Here is a 26750-nt window from a genome sequence, read left to right as displayed (position 1 = left end):
TGCCAAATAGATTTTTGAGCAGATGTCAGGAAAGTCCTTACCCCAGTAGAAACAAGGAAAAATATCAGTTTTCCTACATTGCAGAAGAAGCCTACAGGAAGTAACCATCCAGGGGGAGCTTTAGCCACACACGCACACACCCCTTCACATGCTGTGTGGCCGCCACGGCGCAGAGGGGGTTGCAGACCTTGGTGGCTGTTTTTAACAGCAACTGGGAAGAGACTGCGGCTTCTATTCGCTGTCAGTTTGCTTTGACACAGCTTGGCATGGCTGCCCGCAAGCAGCAGGCGCCACATGCGAGGGAGCCCCAGCTGGGGCCTGAGCCTGGGTGCTGCTCAGCTTCACGCGGAGCATCTGCAGTTTCCCTCCTGTTGAGGAAACAGGCTTTGCAGAGAGGGACTTAGGGCAACAAAGGAGGAAAATCTGCCTTTAATTCATACACTTTCGCTTCTCTAACGCAGTTAGTTAAAAGTGGAAAAGAAGATTTTACATTCTGATCTTACATTATCCATTTAATCAGGCACAATAAGCTGTTATACAAAAAAATCCATGGTTTGTGACTACAGCCCGTGGACTGCTGCTGTCATTCAGCTAACAAGACAAGTTCATTTGAAGCAGCGAGAGAAACCTATAGGCTGTGGGATGTGTCCATGAAACCTCCTCTGCCCTCAGAAATGGCATCACCTTCATGAAGGCTATAGCCCCTACTAAGAAGATGGGGTGAACCGCAGGAAGGCGTTAGCATGCTCAGCATGGCCGTTGCAGGTGTCCTGTGTCCTCGGGGACTCCATGGTGAGGCTGGAGAAAGATGTTTTCTTCTACGCTGGATTAAGAGCTGTTAATTCTTTCCTGGCAAAAGCCTTTTCCCATTTCCCCTTCCAACCCAAAGGCTCAACATGTCCTTCCCTATTGCTAATCCGTAGTAAAATGTGCATTTCCTCCTTGCCACCATTTGCTGCATTTTGCGAGAAGCTAGGTACGAAGTATTGCTCCTAGCCTGGAGTCTGTGAGAGCCAGGCTAGAGCCTGCCTGTTTGCATTGCAGCGGCTGAGCAGCACAGTACCAGAAACAGAGGTGATTTAGGTATTTTACTCCTAATTAAAGCCATCAAAGAAGGTTGTGCAGGGACAGGGGCGAGAATGAGACACATCATTGGATTTAGATGCTCGGCTAATTGGTGGGAGAGGTGGGGAAGAAGCACAACAATTTCTTTAGCTGTAACATAGAAATGACTTAACATGCAAGTATTCATTCTTAAAGGCTCCCTGTTCTCCACGAGGTAAAGAAAATCGTACTTTTCTTGAGGTTTTTCCTAAAACAGTTCAACACGCTTTTAATTCTGAAGGTTGTTAAAATGGTGGGGAGGGAGTAGTCCCAAGATATTTGGCAGGCTGAAAGCATTTCGGAGAGCTGTTAGATTCTGATTTCATGCACCAAAAGGAAAGGGAATTCCCTCAAGAAAATCGGACTGCATATTTCAAAAAAATCCTACAACTTTTTGTCTCATCTAACATCTATTATTTCTGACATTAAAATGTCTAACTAGGGACAGCTGTTTCTTCTTCATGAATAAATATATGCAGAAATTTATTTCATAGCATCAAATATAGAATTATTTAATTATTTGCCTTGCTTGATTTCTATGTTTCTTCTTCCTTTTTAATTAGCAAAAGATCAAGGAGATGCCTTTCTTAGTAATATTTATATCTGGGAACATCTCTTCCCACTGACAAATGGCAAAAGCTCTGGGGAGTGCTTTCTTCATAGAAAAGGCAGCAGAAATGCTTATAGCTGTAAGACGCCTACCTTGAGCTCTTTTTTTATTCATATAAATACAGCAAAAAACATATCTAAATAATTGGCCAGCTCAGCTGTCATGCATCCATTGTGCTGTAAAATATCCTTGTTTTCTTCTGGTGCAACAGGGGTTTTGTGAGTTTGGGGTTGGGTTTTTTTCCTATATTGCTCTTCCTACAACCTCTTATTAACATGGTGCTTGTGCTGACTAAAAAATTCGACCTGCTGGGCAGTCTTTGTGTGAGAGAGCTAGCTTCCCTGTCCCTACTTCTGATCCCAGAACCACATGAGATGCAGAAGACAGGAGAAGTTCTGGCTGTGTCTCAGCTTTAGGAGACCTGAACATAAATCTCTCAGGTCACCAAGGAACCTGGGAAACTGAGTTGGATCTGGCAAGGGATGTGAAGGGCAAAATAAAGGCCTTCTACAGACAGATCAGCAGCAAACCAAAGACTAGGGAGAATGTGGGCCCACTGCTGAATGGAGCAGGAGATCTGGCGACAGAGGACATGGAAAAGACTGAAGTACTCAATGCCTTCTTCTCCTTGGTCTTTACTGGTAAGACTGACCTTCAGGAATCCCAGACCCTTGAGACCAGGAGAGAAGTCTGGGGCAATGAAGACTTACTTACCCTTGGTGGAGAAGGATCAGGTTAGGGAATATTTAAACAAACTGGACAGACACAAGTCCATGGGTCCTGATGGGATGCACCCGCAAGTGCTGAGGGAGTTGGACAATGTCACTGCGAAGTCATTCTTGATTATCTTTGAAAGGTCATGACAATTGAAGGGTTCCTGAGGACAGGAAGAGAGCAACTGTCCCTCCTATTTTCAGGAGGGGCAAGAGGAGGATCCGAGGAACTACAAGCCAGTCATCTCTGGTTGCTGGGAAGGTGATGCAGCAAATTATCCTGGAAACCATTTCCAAACACATTAAGCACAATAAGGCAATTGGGAGAAGTCAGCATGGATTTATGAAGGAAAAATGGAGTTTGACCAACCTGAGAGCCTTCTACAAATGACTCTTCCATCTTACAAATGAGACTAAGAAAATCCTAATTCTGTGGACAAGGGAAGAGCAGTGGATGGTGTTTATCTTGCCTTCAGTAAGGCTTTCAGCACTGTCTCCCCTACATCCTCCTAGATAAAACTGATGAAGTGCAGGTGAGATAAGTGGATAGCCTGAAAATGGGCTGAACTGCTTGGCTCAGAGGGTTGTGATCAGCGGCACAAAGCCCAGCAGCAGGCCACCACTAGCAGTGTGCCCCTGGGGTCGATACTGGGGCCAGTACAGGTTCACATCTTTTTGTTGAGGACGTGGACAATGAGACAGAGCGCACCCTCAGCAAGGTTGCAGACACCACAGCCTTGGGAGGAGTGGTTGATCTCCCTCATGGCTGTGCTGCCAGTCAGAAGGACCTTGATGACCCAGAGAAGTGGGCAATTGGGAATCTCGTGAAGTTCAACAACAGGCACTGCCCCATGCTGCACCTGGGGACAAATACCTCTGTGCACTGGGGCAGGCTGGGGGGCTACTGGCTGCAAAGCAGCAAGGAGCAGCAATGCACCCTTGCAGCACGGGTGGCCAACAGCCTCCTGAGCTTCACCAGGAACAGCGGTGCCAGCAGGGTGAGGGAGGGGAGCCTTGTCCTCTCCTCAGCTCTGGGGAGGCTACAGCTGGAGTGCTGGGCCCAGGACATGGACCCAGCATGAGCCACGAAGATGATTAGGGACCTGGACCATCTGCCCTGCCTGGAGAGGCTGCGAGAGCTGGGCCTGCTCAGCCCGGAGAAGAGACGGCTCCAGGTGGATCTTACTCTGCACAAATAAATACCTGTATGAATACCTGATGGGGGAGGGTAAAGAAGGCAGAGCCAGGCTTCTTGGTGGTGCCCAGGGAAAGGCCAGGAAGCAACAGGCACAAACTGAAATAGAGGAAGTTCCATGTAAATGTAAGAAAAAACTTCTTTACTATGAGGTTGATTGAACACTGGAACAGGCCGCCCAGAGAGGTGTTGGCGTCTCCATCCTCGGAGATGCTCAAACGCCGGCTGGACAYGGCCCTGAGCAACCTGCTCTGCGCGAGCCTGCTTTGACAGGGCCCTGGCCCAGAGCATCTCCCGAGGCCCCTTCCGACCTCGGCCCTTCTGCGACTCTGTGGGCTGCACCTTTTCCAGGGACCAAGTCACCGTGCATCCAGAAATGTGAGAATCATGAAAAACAGCAGGCAGCAGATAACAATTCAGCACCCTGAACTGAAAGGATGCGTCACTGGGGGGGGCCCAGAGATGACCTCTGAAATGCCCACGCATTTGTCATCACTCAAAATTTTCCATGAGTGACAGAAGCAGAAATTTGTGTCTTCCCCTGCTGCCGAGGGAGCAAGTCACCAAGCGTGTACTCACCCTCTCGCTCACCCTCTGTGGCTTCTGCTTCCTGGCTCGCCACAGCTAACAGTCCTCAGCACTGTACCTAAACACACCTAAAATGGGATCTTTTTCTCTATATATTTTCTGCTTAGATTATTTGCACAGGATGAGACATAACTGCAGAGTAAGAAGCCCTGTCATATGCCACTGGCCACCTCTCAGGGTTTCAAGCTTTCAAAAAAATTTTATGCTGGTTCCTAGAAGTACAAGGCATCCTGTAAGATGAGACCAAGTTAAAATCCTCAGTTCAGAGAAATGACGATTTAAAATAGCATTATATCAGAAAATTACTTATTTCTAGACCATTTCTTATATAGGTAAAATGAAGACTTAAGTAACAGGACTCACATGTAGGCCTACAGTTTAATGTAAGGTAAAGGTGGGTGACTTCCTGTTTTTTTCTGCCAGAATAAAAAAGTTCCACATTTAATGCAAATGACCCCAAAACTTTTACAGATGGGACTGTAGAACTCAGGTATATTTGTTTTCTGTTGTATTAACCAAATAATGCACTTAAGACTGAGCAGCATCAGATTGATGCTGATTTTGTTAACATTATTTAACTTTCTAGAACAAGTTCTCTTGTAGGAATAACGCTTCATTTTTTCCAAAAGTTTGGAATATTTCAACATTATTACATGATGAATTTGTAGACTATTCAAAGGACTCTCTCAATCTTTCAAAACACCTGGCACAAAAAATAAAATAAAATATTATATGATTTGTAAGTTCTTTAAGTTTAAGTCTTAAAATGTGATATAGTTCAGACAGTGAACTACATGTGGATTTAATTTCACAATGAAATTTTAATAAAATTTCTCCTTCGGGCTCACCTTAAATACAATTAGGTGTGAAATTTTGCTTATCCAGCCTAGAGCCAGAATTTCCAGTAATGAGGCCAATAGTATAACCACTGAACTTAAAGTGTATACATATATATTTGTGTGCATGTGTAATGCACACACTGCAGACTAACATGATGACAGGGCTTTTCTCACCATCAGTTGGTTTATGCCCAGAAGCATGATAGTTTAGACTTCTAACTATGATCATAACAGTAATGCTATATACTGTAACTGAAAATATCTTATTATTTAAATAAATGCCTTTCTGTATTATCCTAATCTTTCACTGTCAACTGTGCCTTCTGGAGATAACTTGCCCATTTTAATGCTACAAATATTTTTAAAAATATTTCAGATGTAAATGACTTATTTTTAAGAAAATTGAATGTAAACAAGCATTTGCTTTTAATACTCTTTAAAAAAAGCATACTGGAGCACTCACCTAACTAACTTTATTTTCATGGTATGCTACTTGTATATTACTTTTTCACTCACTGTTTTTGCACATTAAGGTACCTCCAGTCTTTTCCATTTTCATATAGAAATTTTTCATGTATCTAAAACATTTTCTGTCACCTGTTCAACCTCCTTTTCCCAAGTTATTTTTTATTGCCTTGCCTGCCTTGTGGCCTCATGGGTTCTTTTCCATAGCCTTTCAGGGGCTGCCATGTGTGACTTTTTGGCAGAGACCCTGTTTTTGGTCCTGCCTCATTTGCTGATCCCTGCTCCTGGGAAAAAAAGGCTGCTCCCCATCTGCCAGAGCTCCCCAATCTCTCGCCAAAGAGGTTACAATTTCTGGGCCTTGTGGGCCTACACATATTTCCAGCACTTTTTGTTGTTTTGCACTGATCCAAGACCAAGCCCAGAACAGAAACCTGGCACACCATGTAACTGCCTCCATCAAGGGCCATTACACTCCTAATCATAGCCTTAAATTTTTGCAGAATGTATTTGGAGAAAATCAGATTTGGAAGTCCCCATCTGAACTGAAAGCATCATTTTGGATATACTTGATTTATTAGATTTAAAAGAACAGAAAAGTCAATAGATTCTTTAGAAAGAAAGCAGATTATTATTGAGACAAGGCATTTCTTTCTCGATCAGCTTCCTGAAAATGTTTTTGCATTTATTCAGTAGGTGAAAAATATGAAATCCTATTCGGGTAGCTCAGTGTCCCATATCCAGCAGTCATCAGGCTGTGAAACAAATCTCCCTTTTTCAATTCTTCAGATTGCAAAAAAAATCAGTGGTTAATTTTAATGATCTTTTAAAAGCTTTTATGGCAAGTTTTCATAGAAATATAACCAAGACACTTGCTTCAAATCTTTAACAGTAAATGAAAATATTGTGTTTGAATACATTTCTCGCTGTTCCCTTTGCTGGCCCCTGTGGGCCAATTTCTGTCTAACACAAATCTGCAGCATGTTCACCACATGCAGAGGATGTAGCAAGCATGTCCACAACAGTGGCAGCTGCCTGGGGCAGCCTGCAAGGGGCAGCCAGCCCGGCCCAGTGCAGCCTCCTCACCACAGCGGGTGGCCAAGGCCACTGCTGGAAAAACCTTTAGCCCCCCGGCATCAAATTGTCTTTTACGGAGGAATTACCAACCAGTGTTCAGACTTAGAGCCCAGCTATCTCAGCATCCAGGGCATGACTGTGACCAGCACGAGATCCTTCGAAGGAAGCCTTTGAGAACTGTAACCTATGCAGGCATCAATGGTTGCATGTGAAATGCTCCACCTTTAAATCTTGCTGTGCCTCTGATCTCACAACGACCTGCCGCAATGTTTTCCAGAGGTTAAAGCTTAAAGAGTACTGGCAGCAGTAGGTCTGTCCAGAGTTACATCAGTTTGCACACAGACATTTATGCAACCACCTTGTCATGTAGAAATGCAAATGAAAAGCTGTAGAGTTTATAGGAATTATTGAGCAATTTCTTTGCAATGAAAGACAAAGGCAAAACTTGCATAAAAGTAGCAAACACCTTGACAGCATTCCCTGCACGGATCAGCAAGGGCGAATGTTGCCGTCCTCGAGTGCCAGCACCCAAACGTCATGTTCAGGAGATCCACCCAGCACTCTTGGGTGCCTTGCAAGTGTGTATATCCACCACCTCCAGGCAGTCCTGACAGCGCACGGCACAGCACCAGTGGAATTTGCACTCGCATTTCGTCATCCTGCTGATGCGTGATGTGTCGTAGCCCCTGCCGCAGCACATCACTTCGCAGCTGTCCATGCCACGGGAGGTCTGGTTACAAACCCGGCCGGCTGTCCCTAGAGAGCCTACAAAGAAATGCAGGAAAGGCCTGTTGAAAAAGTAGTGGATGGATTTCAAGGAAAGGCAGAAAACATGTGAAAAATAAGTACAGGAAACATAATTTGCAATGTACATGATGAGCCAGCATTACATCACCTGGAATTCATCATCAAACAAGAGAAATGGCTACAAGAATGTAAAATTGCTCTCACATTCTGGACAGCCTGGCTTCTGGAAGTCACTTTTGCAGGTGAGAAGAGGAGTAAATTGGTGCAAGGCTTCAAGGCTCTGCCTGACTCTGTTAGCACCATGGGGCCTTGCTCCAGCTCTCTGTAGCCCCATCTTTCTCACCAGTGAGCAAATACCCTCCCCGCAGTAGCCCTGCAAGCCGAGCTCACCCTCAGGGATGGGTAAAATCTGGCACCCATGAGGAGAGCCCAGCTGCCACTGTGAGGTGTAGAGGCTTTACAAAGGAGTTTGGACCAGGAAAGGGGAAGCCCCTCGTGCTGCAGCCGTGAGGGACACACCAGCAGTGGTGGTGGGACTGTGCCGCCAGTGGTACTGGCTCTGAAGGGCTGGGCGCAGAAGCACCCGAGCGCTCGGCATTGCCACGCTGGTTTATGTCCCCCTGCACAGTGGTTCAGATGGCTGGAGAGTGGGGGCTCGAGTCAGTCACCTTTCTGGAGCATTTCTTGGCAGGATGTTGTAGCATCTACTGTGTTTCTGGTGGGCCAGGGCATGTTCAGCGGGTTGAAGTATTTAGGAAGGCAGAGACTGCTCTGTAGAATCTGCAACATGAGTAGGACTGCAGGTTCCCCAGGGTGCAAGTTTCCCAGGGTGTATAAGAATGGGACAAACTAAAACAAAAGGGTCACTTCAGAGCACTGAATGTGTAGCTTTCCCTTCCTTCTGCCTATCTCCTGCCAACTACCAACAGAAAAAAAGCGACATGGCCCCACTTCACTGAACATAACATGAAAGCCAAACTGGTGCCTGGGAAGGCAGCAGCAATCTGGTCCCGAACCGAGGAGCATAAACCCAGAGTAGCCGCACTGGAGCTGTTCTGGTACCCGCTGAGACAACCAAAGTTAGCGCCTGCCCTATGTAACAGACTGAGCATTCAAAATGAGACTAACAAATTCCTAATAAATCTCTCCAGGAAACTTAGACTAAGATTCTCAAGCCTACTATACTTAGTCTATAGAGATTTCAGATGAGGGTGGGGGGAAAAAATAAACAGGATGAGACACTGTCTCTCTTCCTGGGCTTGTGCAGCTTTACTGTCACAACTAGCCTTCTCACAACCTGCTGCCTCCAGGCAGGGTGGAGTTTTCATTTGAGATGCTTTCCTGGACACAAGCTATTTTTGCATGATTCCTGCAGAAATGATTTTTAATATCTTTTCTTTATTTTTCCATTTTTCACTGGGAAAGGAGATTATTTTGATCCAAATCAAAGCATCTCACTTTCTTAAATGTGGCTCCCCATTGGCACCATCTGATGGAGAAAAGTACTTCATCACATAAATTAGGACTGTTCCCCCAGTTGCATGATCCTCTCTACCACTACTGTCGTACTTGCAACAAACACTGGCTTTAAATAAATTATATATGCCTGAATGGCTACTGTACCACACATGAGTTCATCTAATACTTAGCTTAGGGTACACTTTAGCCTCTATACCACAGCTATGGACAGAACATTATCCATTTGAAAACTTCATGAATATTTGTTCCTTAACCTATTTCATTACATATTGATATTATAAAACAATTTCAGATTCATCCATGAGATGAATGTTCTTTTAACATTTTTCCTAGTCCCACTTATAGGTATATTCTTCTGGTTTTGGCCAAAATAGAGTTCCCCAAACATTGGCTGTGGACAATAAATTAATTTGGAATATTTTATAAAGTATATGTGCTAGGTTCCATTATTTAATGTTATCATGATGTTATGGTTATTTCATGGGTGGACATAAAACACGAAAACAAATTTACCTTCTTAAAGAATACAATGCCTGCAAACATTAACTCAAATTTGCATAAAACAGGATATCTGTAATTAATCAAATCTGTAATTAATAAAAATCTAAACTGCTCTCATTGATAATTTCTTTTCTGTAGTGTACTTATGGTTTTATATGCCGCCACTGTTGTATCAGACCACTTCATACCACATAAGTATTTGAGAATTTGACGTAGTTCTTCTGTCCCCTGCAACAGCGAGATTTCATGCCTTTTTGGCTTGAGCCCAAACACTCAGGCAGTGGCAGGTGCTGTTCTCCCACTGCTGTCCCCAGCGTAGAGCTCGCTTAGTCTCAGGCCCTTGAGTAAAGTCTTCTCAGGCTGTGCTTTTTCACATGAATCATATGTGATTTAGGCTGCTAAACAAGGTGTGGGGAATTTTGTTCTTGCTGCATCTAAGTCAGCAAGACTTCATGTGATGTCCCAGGGCAGTGTTTCCATCCCTAGGAGGCATCACTGTCATCTCTCCCATAGTCTCTACTTCAGCTTATTTAAGTATTCATTGGGCCAGAAGTTTATAGTCCGCTGGTTCAGCTAAACACCTGGAAAGCTTCAGCTCCAAGCCCTTGCTGCTGTGGCTGATCGGGCGCCTGTGGAAGAAGACACCGAGCTGCAGGGACATGTGCCCTGTTCCCGCCATCCTGCAAGGACTGAGCCATAGCACGTGCTGTCACTGTGCAGGGTGCTGCCTTCTCTTTCAGCTCCACTTTGCTTAAACAGTCATTCACTGGCTTCAGAGAGTGTCCCAGTTCGTGTTCACACACCCTGTACCAGGCGTCTGCTGGCTCAAGATCTTCCCTTCCCCTCTGTGAGGTCTCTCACTCTTCGCAGGAGGGAGGACCAAGGACTCAGGAGGACGCAGAGTCACGCAGCTCCCCTGGGCTCACATAGGAAACTGGTAGCAGAAAACAAATAAAACCCACTTCTAGGCTACCACCTTCTTCTCAACACGCAACACCGTGCAAACAACTGAAGCATCTGAGTAGTAAGTGTCTGTGCTTGTGTCAGCACACAGAAATATCTACCACATCCCAGACGGGGCAAAGTTGAATAACCACTTTTGCTTGTCTTGCACTCGCTGCTCAGACAAAAAGTTACAAAGGCCAAGCTTGTGATGGGTATGATTGGTCTTCTGCATTAGGCATTTGTCGTGAATCCCTGCTTACCTCCCTGCATGGGTTCCCCCTCGTTCCTATCACGCAGCCCCCCATCTGCTCTTCTCCTTGCCCCTGTGTGCTGTTTTATCATGCTGATGGGGCCCAGCAACACAGTCCTGGATATGCCTAGGCTGTGTAATGCAGCATGTCGAGGACAATCATCTATAACAACCATGATCTGGATTAGGTTTCAAATAGCTTGGTGTTTTGCTTTCTGTATATGATTTGTGAGAAATGAGCTGGATACTTGATAGCTTTCACCGTGCCACAGTCACACAGCTGTCAGCCAGGTATCACGCTTTCAGCGGCAAACAAGCAAAGCAACTGTTCGTCTCAGTTTGCCTCTTGAACTTGAGAAGAGAGAGGGTTATGTTGTTTGCTTCCTTGATATGGAAGGAAAACCTCCCTTCAATCCTTACCTAAGGTCAGGCCCTGTTCCTTACGAATTGCTGTGATTAGGTGCAGGAGCTTTCTTGGGCAGGTATAACAGCCTTCCCTAACTTAGACATAGGTTATTTTCCAGCTTGCAAGTTCTGATTTCCAGATGTTTGGGGAAATTACACAGCAGCGAAAGAGAGCATGAATGGAATAGCATGGGTGAAATGCTGGCATGACTGATTTCACTGGGAGTTTTGCCACTGACTTCAAAAAGAAAAGGATTTCATCCCCTAACAAAAAGTCAGAAGTTGGTATCATATGATATTACCCACAATATAAGAGCAACATTTACTATACCACTAGGTGAGGACAGTAAATTATTCACAGAATGTGGCTAAAGGGAAAATAGGATCACATAACAGCTTAGTTTCTGACCAAAAGCAAAGTTTTTGAAAAGTTCAAACAGCATCTTCAACATCTCTGCAGCTTTGCCTGAGTTCTGGGCCAGTTAGAAGAATTCAGCTAGTCTCACTCAAAAATCATCGCCTGCATTGCTGCCTAGGTGGGGAGCTTCAAGACTGCTGATTCCTGAAACACAGTGCAAGTGGGATTAAGCCTGGACACTCCTTGATGCACAGGCACCTACTCTGTGGTTTTGCAACCATCATTGTCATCAAAGAGCACGCACCGCTTTAAGGGTCTGAGCACTGACCATATAGCACAGCTACCTTCACGGCAGTAACCTAGTGCTTCTTTCTGGCTAGGGAGGACCAGGACCTAGAGCAGGTTTACCTATGTTTTCCAGATCTGTGGACTGAGAAACATCACAAACTCTGTGGCAATATTTAACACACATACTCGACTCGCCTCAAAACAAAGCCATACTAAAATAAATCAAACTATTACATACACACCCTTTCACCTCCATGTGAAAGAAAATGAACAACAACTGACAAATACTGGACACCGCAATTGCTGCACTCCTTGGAAGGCATTCAGATACTAAGGTGATGACAACAATGGAAGAGACTAAACAAAATAAGGCAGAATTTTCTGCTTTTTTTCTGCTATGTGTAATGAGCCTCCTAATCACTTAAGAGGCAGGAATATGTTGCTACTTGTCAAAACTTTTCATGCCATCACTTTGTTTTTAGTTCAAGTTTTGGAATTGCCATGCCAATACATAACATTATACCTGCCAAAATATCCACAGCTTTTAATACTGCCAACTTTATGGTCTGCACATCAAACCTTTTCTTCTTGTATGCCCATGTTATTTTCTTGAGCAAAACATATTGAAAGTTCAAAATTATTTTTCTCATTCCCAAAGCACCAAAATGAATTTACTTCTTTATTTATAACATGAGATTTTCCCTTCTATTTCTATTGATTAAAAATCTGGCTTCAAGCAATAAAGCTCATTACTTGGCCTTCACTTGAAAACAAACCCTGAAACACAAAACCCCAGCAACAATAAATTAGTTTCCACACATGCAGTCTGACAAGAGCAGTAGCTCTGAAGCTACTTTTTAGATCAAGAAATATCCACATGGAACCTACACATAATGCAGAACACAACAGAACTTGGGGAAAACGGCAGTGCGTGCAAAAGGCAGCCTTGTCTGGAATAGCTGGGAGTTTGCAGGCCAGCAATGAAGAGACAGAAATATGCTGATAAAAAAAGTTTGTTCAGACTCTGTTTATGGTAAACATGTGTCTAACTTTTAAATTTTCACAGCCACTAATAGCTGTCATAATCTCTAAGATCCAAGAGGATCTTTGAATGATTATGCTGCTTCGTTGCCAGAGCTTGTTCAGAAATGTGTTTGAAGGATAGCTAGCATTTGCTCAGCTCTTCGGGGATCAACTCCTGCCCTCATTGAAGTCATTGGAAGTTGTACCATCAGCTTTACAGGGCTGGGATTTCACCCAATATGTTTTTAATGTGTAAATTGGGAGATATAGGCCAAGTAATCACACAAGGACTGATTGTACATGGCTAACTTCAGTGAAAAGTTTTTGACATAAATCAGAATTGGTTTCCCTCCACAGGTTACATACTTAAAGTACTAACACAACTTGCCCAACACCGATATGTTACAGGCTATACTTTAATGTCACATTTTTCTTTCACTCCAAACTGGGCCATATGAATCTCAAAAATGGAGTAAATTGCTTATGTGGGGCAGGGAGGCAAAGAAAGCAGCAGGCGGATAACCCTGTGGAGGGTCCAAGGCAAGTCACCCTGGCGCTGGGCACAGTGGCATGGATGGTCCCCGAGGGAGTCATCCGTGGCACCAGCAGCACAGCGTTCCCTCGACTATGTATCTCTGCAGCACCTTGAACCTGGGGCACTGGATGTGGCGATTCCTCAAATACAGCTAGAGCACCTTGTCTGTCCATCTGTCTGTCTGTCTGTCTGTGGGGTGCCGCCACCACAGTGTCCTGCTCCAGGCATGCGCCTCCACCGCACATGCGGGGAGAGGCAGCAAAGCCGGCCTGGGGAGCACCAAACCCGGAGTCAGCGCTGAGAAACCAGCACACAGCTGAGAATAGCTGGAGAGACGCTGGTTTCCAGTGGACCTTTGGGGACTGTTGCAGCAGCTTGAGGTCATCGGCACACAAATACACCCTGGTGAACCACCCCTGGCCTAGCAACACTTCATCCACCAACAGCTTCATGCAGCTGAAGCCCGGTTGCTACCAGAACAGTAGCAAATAGCCCCATGCCCTCACCAAGAAGCTCCCACTGTGCGCCCAGCGCCTCTGCACCCTCCTTTGCCAAGCAGCCCTTCTTCTCCCCGTTTTGCAAGAACATGTTCCTCTGCTTAAATAGACTCTACAAGCGACAGTCTAGAATAAAGAAGCTGCCAGTAAGTTGGTAATATGTGCACTACATCACCATAAATGCCAGTACATTTAATTCTTGAAGCAATATCCACTTTTCCACTGGTATGTTCAAAATGTGATAAACTTGCAACAGTTTTCAGTCAGCCTAGCCCGCATGGATGGTAAAATAGCACTTACTGTAGAAATTAAAATGTTTCTAACAGAAGCTCATAAGCAGACAAGGCAGATTTTTGTTCAGAACATTTCTCATGTGAAGTTATACCTTCAGGATAAGACAGTATGTGGTATACCTGGACTGTTATTTGTGTAACCTTCACTTTCTTTCCCTTTACAGCATTATCATTCCTACAAAGGTCTCTCTCTCTCTCTCTGTGCATAGTTCTGGGTATGCTTTTACTCATTCTGGCAGCTGGCAATTTATGATAATATAAGGGAAGACTATACGATGTGTCAAAATTTGTAGGAAGTTCTTGACAAGATTTTCAAAAGCACTCTTAGGTGTCCTAACTCTGTTTCTGTTGAATTATGAGTAAAAAATTGTGAGTAAAAATTTTGGCTTCAGTGCGAGCAGAATTAAGTGAATGATGAACACTTCTGAAAACCTTCCTTTGGTCGTTTTTAAAAAGTCGTGAAACATTAATACTGGACAAGAGGTAGTTATTACATTCACCTGCTATTAAGCACATTGCTATTAGCATTTTCGACATACTCTATTACTCCTGAAAGCAATGACTACTCTTTTCCTTCTACGAAAAAAGTAATAAAACTCCAGTTTCCGCACGGTAGCCAGCTGCCTCTCCTGGGCAGGCAGGCTGTCAGGCACCCGCGGGTGCACCGGGGGCAGCACCTCCAGCAGCCGCCCGCCCGCCCGCCGCAGGAGAGGAAAGCCAGCACGGAGGCGGCCAGCGCCGCTGAGGAAGCGGAGATGCCTGCTTTTATGGACAGGCCACTGACGATAAAATTCCTGCGCACCTTTCATTTACTGATTGACATGTGTTAACACGTCCAAGCCACAGAAGATGCGATCTTTATCATTTTACAGTCTGTGAAGCTGCCTCCTGGTCAAGTTGTAACACTTCATAAAATTTGCTCTGGGAATCTTTCGTTCAGTCCCAATACTAATCAATTGCTAGAGGTAGTGTTTTTCTGAAGGACTAAATTATTTGAATTCCCTGGAGAATGAAAGGACTATATTTAAGGACTTAATGAAGTACTGCAGTATTGTATTTAGCTGGCGCTGGGATGCTGTCAATGTATTTCCAAGCTCAGCTTTTGTATTCTCTACATTTCACAGGGCTAACGCTCTGGAGTGGGCAGCAGGGAAAAATAAAAGGGATCAAGAAAAGATTCTGCTCAGCTGCTGCTATTATTTCCATCAAAGTCAGATCAATTTTTGTTTATCTGATTCTTTCTTTGCTTCATTAGAATAAGCATGGAATTATTCCTTATCCCATTAAAGATTTACTACTTCTTTCCAAAAATTTACTCTTCAAAACAAATACATTCTCAGAATTCTAGAGCAGCAAGAAGCTTGTCATCTGAAGTGTTATCTGGAGATGAACGAAAGCATATGTCAGGCTCCACGTTCTCCAGGCAGGCTTGATGGAGCCAGGCAAGTGAAGATAATACACTGCAGTGAAAAATGCCTAGTCTCCTCTAAGATAACGAGTCTGCGGTATTAGATTGGGTTCACTACAAAGACATTATTAACTGGCTTTTTGACATACAAGTGGGTTGCATACTGGCTCCCCTTTTAGGTGGAAAAACCACAGATTTTACAATGAAGGAAGCAGCTTCAAGAAATAAAGTTTTGAATAAATACTAGTCTGCAAAGTCAGCCTCTGCACAATACCACTGTATGCCCATTTACTCACTTGGATTCAAACATTAGACTTTATTAGTCACTATTCAAGGAACAGTATGCTTTTGGACAGGTGATAAGCATCACCTGCAAAAGCTGTAACATTTACCACAAATTACCTTGACTACTTAACTAACCAGAAAGGCTATACAATGTAAGTGTAGTGGATGAAATTCTGAGTTCACTGAAGTCAATAATACATGACCATGATTTCACATATTGTTCTTATTTAAATACAGTTGTTTTGCAATGTTTATTCCAAGTAAACTTGGATTGTAAATATGTAGTGGGGCCAAAAAGAGCTGAGCTGCATTGCTATCCAGATACTTATGGATATGTCATTTGAGTTGCACTCTGGTGTGTTATACAACCTATTAATTAGTTCCACAACATCTTTCATACATTACTCACTCTGGCTCTCTTTTACAAATTTCTGGGGTTTTAGTTGCTAGTTTTTAATTGCCACATCAGGAAAGACTATAGACTGGTCAAGAGTTGTTAGCATGATTAGTATTGCTTGGCAATGCCTTGAGCCCTGTAACATTGTTAAGTGTGTCTCTACCAAAATCTCTGAAAGCAGAAAAAAGTCAGTGCTAACAGCAGCTCTGAAACTTTATCTCGTCCCACTGGGGCTGGCAAGACTCTACAGAAAAAGTGAGAGTTATCATGGACTGAGCCAACATTGTCTGAACAGATATGTTATTTGGTGGGGCATGCTGTGCCCTGCAGACCTGCGTGATTACATTCAGCTTCACGGTGCTGTGGGCGGCTGCATTGGCTGGTGTGAGGCTGATTCGCACCAAGCTGCCGAACCTCTTGTGTCACCTGTGGAAGAGGTGCGTCCCCTGCAAGAGGACCCCAGGCCCCAATGAGCTGGGGGATGTGCAAATGAAGGACACCAGCCTGCTCTTGCCTCGGGAGTTTAACAGCAATATCGTGATAGTATGGAAGAGAAGAAATGTAAGTGGAGGCGACATAATAGGAACATTGCAGGACTTGGGTCTGCTGTATTCACACCCGGCAGTTTTGGAGTGAGCTGCGTGATACAAGTGTGTATGTGGCCGTCCATGGGCCGGACCAATTCCAAACCTGTCCTAAAAGCAACTTCAGCCTTGCAGAGTCTCTCTGACAGTGCTTGTGTGCTACGGCCCAACAAGGGTCCATATCATCTCTTGAAGAACCTGCCAAATTACATTAGAACAACTGGCTATCATACATCTAGAGATACCAAGGAGCTATTATTCTTGTACAGAGCTGTCCTTCCAGAAAAACTTTCCTTCCTGTTTCCTTCTGGTTATATGCACGGGTTTTATATATATAAACTCAATCATAATGATTATTTTTGATCTTCAAAGTACGAATGTCTGAAATAAATAAAACCATGTGTAATGATAGAGGCTTACCTACATCCCTGTCCCTGATACAGTAGTCTGGAGAGCTTTCAAAGTATACCAGGTCATTCTTAGTTGGCTTCTTAAATCTCTTATTAGCCACAGTGAAACCAGTGCCATCTTGATTCATGACCACCTGAATCGCTCCATTGTATTTCTTCCACAGATAATCTCCTGTTTTCCTAAAGTCTGCCATGGCCAGCCAACAGGTCCTTAGAGTGCATGATCCACTCACACCGTGACATTTGCACTCCTGTTTCAAAAACCGCTTCACGGCCTGTTTAGAAACGCAGTAAAATATACACAGGTAAAACAAACTGTAATTTACGCTTCTCCAAAATCCTTTTCCATTGATCCTGCACGTGCCAGGCTTGCAGTGGGTCTTGAAATCATGGTCTGTAGTGACACCCACTGGTAGCATCAAGTCAGCCTCACATGGTTGGGCTACTCTGCTTGCTTTCCTCAGCCATACAAATGGTCTTCTAGGTGGTGGTCTTACCTGTTCCCCTGCTTTTAGTGATGCTAAAGATCTATATGACACTACATGCTAGGACACAGCCCATGTACGGACAGTAAGAAATAATCTGAATAATGGACAGAATAATGCAGCCCCTTGTTAGGCAAAGGTACCAGTTTTACCATCATTCAAGTTGAAGCGTTGCCATACTGAACGTCTCTATCTCATTTTGATGAGGTTGCTCATTGCCTTGAATAGTTTTGTTGTAGAGAAAATACCTTTAAATGTTGTGAGACTTTCAGTGCTGACTAAATTGATTAAGAAAATTTTAATGCAATCTTGTCTAAATTTACTGTGAAAAAGTTACAAAAATGTCCAGCTTGTCAGACAGCTCTTAGGCTTGGTGTCTAAATGTGTATGCAGATGTAGACAGTGTTTTAAATATTGCCTAGAAATTAATAGGCATTACCTATTAAAATAATTTTGCAGAGACTGTATAAAGCATCATATCAGAGCTAGTCATTTGATCTATGTGAAACTTTAAAATAAGATATTTGTAAAATACTTATAAATTTTTTAACAAACAAACATTTTAACAAACATTTTAGAATCAGACCTTCATTAACTTGCACAGGAGAGATCACCATCATCATTAATTTAATGTCTGGATAGCCTTAAAGCCATTTCAGCCTCATCTCAGACATTCAAGCTATCTGCATGATGTTAGGGAACAACAGACAGGTTCATATACAATTGATAATTCATTGCTAATTCTCAAGATATGGATATTTGATCTATAAACATTATGCCTTAAGGGTTCATGAAATATGAACAATTTAGACTTTGTACAAGAGGAACAGGATCATGGGAGGGAGATAACAGAGAGAAATGTTTCATGATTAGAAGTGAGACTGATGCACAGTGGGGTGGCATTTTCCAATCAAGCACTTAGTAATAAAGCAAGAATGTGCTATATAGCCAAAGTACTTTTAATTTACTTTCCAACTTGTAAACAATTTGTCTGACTACTTCAAAAAAGTCATTGACATTCCCACAGCCCGACTTCATTGCCAATAGCGCTATTGCAAAATTGGGGTTCTGGTCAGAAAGGAATTTAAGCACATGCTTAGTTTTAATTATCCGAGCAGAAATCAGTTAAACTGCCTGTATGTGACTTGCTGGACTTGAGGCCTTGAATAGCTGAAGCAGCGCATTAGGATAGAGGACTTTTTTTTTAGCCAGTGATGTTCCTTCACTGATACACAGCATACTGGTGTGCTTGATGCATATGAGGTTACTGCAAATATTCATTCTGTGCATTTTGAATGACTAAAATCTGAATAGCCTGTGTCTAGAAGGAGCCTATCGGCACCAGCCTCCCCTTTTGGGGCGAGGAAAAGCTGGGGGCAGAGCTGGTGCTACCCACGTGTGTGCCAGGCACGCGAGGGGTGAGGCACCCGTGGGACTGCAGGGGCCAAACCTGCACGGCTACATTGTGGGTGTGAAACAGCAGCACCTGTCACAAAACCAGTCCTAAAGCATAGCAGCATGTATTGACTCATTTTATCCGAAACACTTACAAAGTCTCTTTGTTATCTTTTTTCTAAAAAACCTAACTACTTACTAATACTGCCTTATTATTTGGCATATTTTTTAAAAAAAAACTTACTAAGATACTTAGCTATTACAGAAAGTACTTCACAGCATGGAGCATTTCAGCCGGTAGGTTTTGCTTGCATTGTATACTGCAGTCTCTTTTAGACAGCAACATAAAGACAACCGCATTAGCTTTTTTTTCACTAACTATGTGTCACTCACCTGAATAGCCTCATCTGCCTATATTACATATTAATTATATCTGCTGACAATAAGCAGGTGGAGGAAAGATGTTAAAGAAGAAAAATTCATCAGGAATATCATCTACTTTCATTACAATTCACTGAAGAATTAAAGTTGGATCATTTTTCTTATAAGAAGCAGTTAATACAAAGTAATATTACAGGTTATTAAGGGAACTTTTTAATACAAAAGGACATGAGAATTTGAAAAATTTGCTTCCTACTGAATATACATTAAAGGAAACAGAAGATAGGAAACAAATTCTCCAAGATTCATTTTAAGAATGCTTGAGTTAGCACTATAAAATATTTTTCTGCATTCTTTCAGCTGTTGTGGAGGCAGTGAATTTTACTATATGTTTTGAATAATGAAATGGTACCTTCCAGTTATGGGTGCTATTCTTATTATTTATAAATACCAACACAAAATTTCTGTGTATATATTCCTCAGTCCTGGCACCAGCAATAGACAATATGGCATTTGGCAACTACTTCTTTTTGTTACCTACAATTAAAAAAGTAAGGATTTCTTGTTAAAATTAAAGCATATTATTTTAATACAATGTTCAGAGAAGGGTTCTTGTTTAGACCAGATCGTGCCCAAAGGCGAAAGCCTTTGCGAGTGACATTTATTATGACTTTTATTTTCTTAAACTGTGAAGTAATTGTATTTTACCTTTGCTCATTTTGTGTTTAGATTTATTATATACCTATAGGAATACACAGTACTGTTTTTTTTCTTCCAATAGCGCTTTGAATTTGCTCTTTAATAGTGAAGTCTGTTCTTCAGTGTAGCCTTCAGCCTCCCTTAGGAATTTCCACTGTTTATTAACCAAAAGTAAAACTCCTCCACCTACAAGGCCTGGTGTAATGGCTAAGCCCAAACTAAAACCTCGCTCTGAAGCCGTCCTGCGAAGGCTTGCACTTGTGCCTAACTTCCTATGCACTGAATCATCCAGCCGACTCAGACAGGAACACTGTTAAGTGGTAGCATTTAGTGTATTTGGAAACCTGGGCTACGCTGAGCTTTTAAGGGAGATAGAAAGAGTGTCTCAGGTTGCCACTCGTCCCACACTCGCGCTAACTGTTGAGATCGCCCAGTGAGGGCCAACAGGTTTATGTGAGAATGAAATCTGTGCCCCAGAGTTACAGGAGTTCACCATGAGCATTGCAAGACACTGAAGGGACAGACACCCACCTTCCTTCCAGCTCGGTTGTTGTGCAGGTTCATCAGCGCTCTTGCATCTTTCCCCTTCCTTTCTTTGGCATCCACAAACGCTCTGGCGAACCTGACGCCGTAGTCAACGTTATCGCTGCAGCCACCCCAGTCAAAATGACCTTTGCTGTCCTTCGCAGAACCCTTTTTCTTGGGGTCGCAGGAGCACGATTTCAGTTCCCCTTGGCTACATGCCCTCGTGATAGCAAAAACAACCCCAGCAGAGGAGATGGCATGTACAAAGGCAGATTCCCGACTACCTGAAACAAACAGGGCGCTTTAAAAACCATTGAGCTAGTTAGTCTGAGTGGCTACCCCAACTCTAAACAGTTTTAACAGTTAAAAGCCAGTTACCCTGGACTTTTTGCTGAGCAAAAGATTGAAACTGGGCTGAAATCACACGAAATACACATTCCCTGGAGTCAGAATTAGTCATGGCTTAAACTTGAACCCCTCCCTCGTAAAAGCTCATCAATATAGTGCTGGAGTTGGAAAACATTAAAAGTGTGTTTCTGATATTGATTAATATACACTCACAGATCAGCTGTTTTGTATAGCTACATTAATAGGACAGCTGGCATTTCCACCATGTTTAGTCAATTTAGAAAAATATATGAAGTGCTATTTCAGAGACAGATATAAGAAATTATTAAATAGGGACAGTGAAGCGATATGTATATTGCAATATGCTGCCAATAGCTTTTGAAACTAGTTTTTTCTCTTCTGGGGCTCTTGGAATAGTCTTTTTTGTTTAAAAGACCAAGAGATCTTTGGTGCTATTTCCTGAAAATAAGTGAAAAAAGTTTTCTTTCTAGAACCGAGCCTGGGCACCTCAATTCCCATTAACGAATTAAACTAAATCAGTTGTACTGCTTGTGTCATACTGTAGGCAGGATTTGGACTTGCAGCGCATGACAGCTACTCAGACAGTTTTTGCCTACTGCTATCAAAGACATTTTAGTATACTAAAGACTATGCATATTATGCCTACTAAATTATGCCTACTCCTTGCCAGGTAGATACTTCGATGCAATAATTGCTTACGTTTATTTTAAGATGTAGTAATTTACAATACAGAGCTATATCATATTGGTGCAGGTCTCTTTATGGTAACAAGATATTGTCATATTTTAAAAGTTTTTAGCATGGAAAAGTACATTTTTGTGCAGCAGTTAAAGCACTAGGAGTCAAAGAGGCCCGTTCTGAGGATTTGTCAGCCTTATATAGTAATTTCATAGTAAAGTAGGACCACAAAGAGTCAATGTTATCTGTGACTTTATTGTAGGGACAGGTAAGACAGATTCGACATTACATTATATAACTTATTATTTAGTATTTACATTCCAGTAGCATGTAGATGCTTCAGATAGGAATGAGCCCTGTAGTTCTATGTGCTGGGCAAACCTTTGGTAAATGATGACTTAAAACTTACGGAAGTACTGGGGAAATCATGACTTTGCCTATATTAGCTTCAAAATCATGTGCAAGATAACTTGGCTTGTTACAGAACATTCTCTTCTGAAGATTTAATTTCTGAGAAAATATATTCAGAAATATCAAAACTTTTTCTGAAATTATTATTGAAAAGAAACACTTGATGTCCTTGGAAAGGTTTTATTTGAGCTTATTAAACTAATCAAAAATATTTCCTTTTAAATTAGAGAAATATCAAGCTACATTTCCCATTGCAATCACTGTCTAATCAGGCTTAAAGTATAACTCAACCTTATGTCTTGATTCTCCCCCATGAGCCAACAGTGAAAATTTCAATTTTGGAAAAACTGTATATTGACTGTTTCATGAAATAGTCTCATCAGATTTAGGACATGATCTGCCAGACATGGTTTCCTGTATGCCAGACAAACCTCATCTAAAACTTCAGCTGAAAACGAGCAGTGACACAGCTGGTTACTCACGCACAACTGCAATGGGAGGACCAAGCCAGTTATGGGCAGTAGCTTGTTACCAGAAGCACAGGCGGGCACCGACTCCTAATCGCGTGATGCTATGTGGGTGTGATGCCGGGTTCAGGTCAGTGCTCAGGGCAGCCTGTCCTCCTTCCCATCGCCAGGGTGGCCCCAGGGCATGTCCCTGCTCTCCTTGCCGTGCCCTCACTCACGGGCTGACCCCACTCAGGCCCTCTGAGATGGCCTGGGGACAGCCCAGGGACACAAGCGCCAGCACTAGGTCAACCTCGCCGGCAGTAATTGCCTCAGTGTGCCCGTGTGTGGTGTTTGCTGGAAAGAGTTGCAGGTTAGAAGGATTTCAGCACATAGCGACACTGGGATAAGAGCACTGAGGCCAGCTCTGAGCCCTCTCTCTGATTCCAAAGGATCACATAAGCAGTCCAAAGACTCACTGGATGGCTAAGTCCAACATTTAGATGGCCTCAGCATCCACAAAAAACCAAAACCCCTTAAGCATGAACTGTTTCTCCCTGCCCCCATGGAAGTACATTGCAGCCCTGAGCTGTTTGGAGTCTCACAAGCCTAAAGCCATTTGCCCACATCAGCTGTGCCCCTGCTTTCCTTGCCCGCAGGGTCTAAGCTGACAGACACGCTGGCACACCTCCCACAGGCCGCTGAAGGCCTGGACGACACTGCTCTCCAGGCAGTGTGAGGCTCCGGGACGCTGACCTCACATCCCGCAGCACCACGGCCCCGCAGTAATTGCACACTACCTCGGCCCTTCGGGGAGAAGGTGCTCAGACGCGAGCCAGACTGTGGAAGGGGCTGGGAAGGAGGTGTCGTCTTTGCTCCCCCTAACACACTTGAGTCCTGTTCAGACATGAGTGGCTCCTTTCAGCCCATGGAGAGTCCCCGCGTCCCTGTGGGGTGGGCTGCGCTGTGAGGCCCCTTCTCACATGCTGGATTCTGGAGCCTGGCTCCTCTGCGGCCCTTTAGGTGCAGTTTGGGCTTCTGTTAAACTAAAAAGTTTGGAACTGCAGGGCTAAACTGCCTAAGCACCCTTCCTGAACCTTGCCCCTCGTCTTCGCGCTGTGATGCAGGTCTTCTAGGCAAAGTAGCATTTCTTCCTATTTATGTGCTGTTCTGGTGACTTGGGGACTCTAGCACGGTTTTGCGTTTCCCCCTCTCTTCCTCCTCTCCTCTCCGGAAGCTTAGCAGCTAAAGCAACGTTAAACGTTGCTCAGAAGCGCCGCAGAGCAGGGAGGGGGAGTCGCTGCCTCGTGCCACACACGCACCTGCGGGCCGAGCAGCGAGCGCAGCGCGGAGCGCAGCGCGGACCGGCCGCACGGTGCCGCTTCCCCGCCCGCCCCATCCCGTCCGTCCCGTCCGGGCCGCCCCGCCGGCGCGGGACTCACTGCGCAGCAGGACGCGGCCCAGCAGGCGGTGGCCCCGCTCCGGGGCGTTGCAGTTCCAGCGGTGCTGGCGGAACTGGTGCTGGCACTCGGCCGTCCAGGCGGCCACGCCGCGGCCGATGGAGAGCATCGCCTCGGGGTGCCGCCGGCACAGCTGCCGCTGCCGGCTCACCAGCCCCGGCACGTTGTCGCACATCACCCGCGACGAGCCCACGGCCCCCATGTACCTGCAGGAGGCAAGGGACGAGGGGCAGCGCCGGAGGGTGGCCCGCCGTCGGGGCACCCACCGGGGGCCGCTGGGGAAGGGCGCCGGCGGAGGGCCGCCACCGGCTCGCAGGGTGACCCTGGACGGCGAGCGGAGAAGCCTCTCCGACGGATCCACAGCTACTGCTGCGTTTGCTCCTTTGGTAGAAATCCCTTGAGCATCTCCGATGTTGTGTTTTTTAACAATATTAAGCATTTCGAAGAACCCAAATCTCCGTTATTGTAGCTCCGTGTGGTACTTAAAAAAAAAAAAAAAAAAAAAACTTGACAAAAATTAAATTACATCATCATCTGTATCCAGATGTTCTCTATTAGTCCTGAAATGTTTACAAAGGTACCTCTTATAAAACCCAAACCGCTATAGGTGTCTTTTGAAGCGGTCAACAGACGAAAATGTCCTTTTCTTGTGTTTTCATTATTTTATACGATCATAAAATCGTTAAAACTGTGACTTCCAAAAAACATATGTAAGCGTCAGTTAAAAGACAATATGACAAAAAGCCATCGCAATAAATAATGTTTATAGACTATGGACACAGAAGTAGTAATTTTATTGAAAAATGTTCAGTCTGATAAATCAGGCTTTGATCCCGTGTCAGCCAATGTCAAGGCTAAATGTATCCCCTGTTCGCCGTGTTTATAAGCAGAAGTTTAACCCCTCTTCCACACTAGGATGTTTCTGTTTTGGTTTGCTTTAAGTCCCCAATTTGAGCAGGATATTTCTGTTCCGATTCTACCCCTTAAACAGGTCTGGGTTTTGCAGCTCGCTTAGACGTCTTGCAACAAGATCAAATACCTTCTGAAGTCGGGGCTGTGCTCCCTGCAGGGGGGTTCCCTTTTTCCCTCGCAGTTTTTAGTCCAGCGATGAGAAACTTCCGGGCAGGAGCGTGCGGGCAGGGGGGAAACCCCACCCGCGGGCAGGGGCACCCGCGAACAGGGGGCAGTTCGCAGGCAGGGGGCAGCCCGCAGGCAGGGGCAGCCCGCAGGCAGGGGGGCAGCCCGCAGGTAGGGGCAGCCCGCAGGCAGGGGCAGTCCTCGGGCAGGGGCAGCCCGCAGGTAGGGGGCAGCCGGCAGGCAGGGGGCAGCACGCAGGTAGGGGGCAACCCGCAGGCAGGGGCAGCCCGCAGGCAGGGGGAGCAGTCCGCAGGCAGAGGGCAGCCCGCAGGCAGGGGCAGCCCAGCGCCTTCCGCGAGCGGTGCCTTCGCAGCGGGCTCATGCGCTTCACACCCCGCAGGCGGGTGTGCGCTGACCATTGCGAGCACGTTTGCGGGGTGCCGTCAGCACGGAGCCAGCGGCAGCCGTGCAGGGCGCCGAGGGCCAAGACCGGGCAGCGTCGGGCGCCCCGGGCCAGCTGCGCGCCCCCGCACACCGCGGAGCCCCCGCACCCGCGCGCCCGGCGCTGCCCGCACAGCCTCGCCCGCTGGCTCCAGCCTGCTCAAATCCCCGCCCGGTCCTCGCAGCTAACTGTTTCCCTGAAATTATACAGCAAAACTGGTCTTTACGTGCGAAGGGTGAAGACGGGGAGGAGAAACTGGGTGTGGAGGGAGATGCCGAGACAGCCTAATCCCGGCTGCGTTAGGGCTGGGGTTTCTGGAAGGGAGCAGCTGGCAGCGGCGAGCTCCGATCGGCCGGCCGGCAGAGACAAGAAGGGGTTTCTTCCCGAATTTGCAATTAATTCGGCCCCACCTTTCCCGAGAGCAAACAAAAATTCTTGGAATTACAAAACTTACCACCATGAGGAGGTGACGTGCGGGGTTGCCCAGAACAAGACCAGAGGAAGAGACCACCAGATCCCAGAGAGAAAGTTCATGTTAGAAACGCTTCAGTCCACATCGGTTCGATCGCGGGGGGCAGAAGAAATCCCATGGAACAAAAATTACCGCCAGAGGCAAACGCACCTTGGCGGCTTCTTTCTTCAGTGGGTCGAGCCCCGCACCATGCCCATTTCACGGCTGCCACGGCACAGATCTGCTGCTGTGCTCACGGACGGAGGGAAACGCCGCCCAGGGCAAGGCTTCGCGCTCCGCTCGCTCTGCCCAGCGCCAAACCCTGCGGACCAGCAGCGCAGCCCGGCTCCCAGCCCTCGTCTCTGCCCTGATCCAGCTCTTCCCTGCGGTCCCAGCAAAGCTGAGGGGCTGGTGCGGGTTGCACAGACTGGGTGGGTTCTGATTTTTTTTTTTTCCTCTCTCAAACTCTGATGGATGAAATGATGTCAAGAGACACTGGGGGAAGAGGAGGAGGTAACACCTCTGATTAGGCAAGGAATCCCGATGAGCCAGTTGCTCTCCAACAATCCTACACCCAGACACTTCGTTCAAACACACCACCGTTACCAGTTATATGCAATCCGCTGTTGAGCCTACAGGGACGACGGCTCCAACTATTAAAACCCGGCAGCACTTGGCACCTCTCAGTGTTTGACATTGAAATAACGTGTTGTATGTCGTAGGCGCACCCCTCTGCACGGGGTGTAAAACGAAACTGCAGCGTCCCTCTCTGAGGAGAAGCGGGCAACAGCAGAGGCCGCGCTTTACGGGGGGCAGCAGCTTTCTGCCACGCCCGTAACCCCGGGCACCTCGCACACGCCGACTCCGCCGTTTGCTCCGACGCCCGAGCCCGAGCAGCCGCGCGCCGGGCCCCGCATCCCGCGCGGGCGGAGCGCACC

At 45.4% G+C, this 26750-nt stretch overlaps 1 protein-coding gene across 1 annotated transcript; it reads right to left on the bottom strand.

Moving 5' to 3' along the window:
* Positions 1 to 7061: 7061 nt before the first annotated feature.
* On the bottom strand, positions 7062 to 25895 carry WNT2 (Wnt family member 2). Its single transcript, XM_026064506.1, has 5 exons — positions 25816 to 25895; positions 23825 to 24048; positions 20485 to 20762; positions 17004 to 17268; positions 7062 to 7353 (listed from the first exon to the last, which is right to left on the bottom strand). Exons 1-5 carry the CDS (start codon positions 25893 to 25895, stop codon positions 7130 to 7132), a joined length of 1071 nt encoding a protein of 356 aa, XP_025920291.1. The 3' UTR covers positions 7062 to 7129.
* Between the last annotated feature and the right edge of the window lie 855 nt (positions 25896 to 26750).

Source organism: Apteryx rowi, unplaced genomic scaffold (assembly GCF_003343035.1).
Source record: "Apteryx rowi isolate R43461 unplaced genomic scaffold, aptRow1 scaffold_219, whole genome shotgun sequence".
Taxonomy (NCBI): domain Eukaryota; kingdom Metazoa; phylum Chordata; class Aves; order Apterygiformes; family Apterygidae; genus Apteryx; species Apteryx rowi.
The sequence above is the reverse complement of the archived record's forward strand: the minus strand, read 5'-3'. Positions and strand labels throughout refer to the sequence as shown.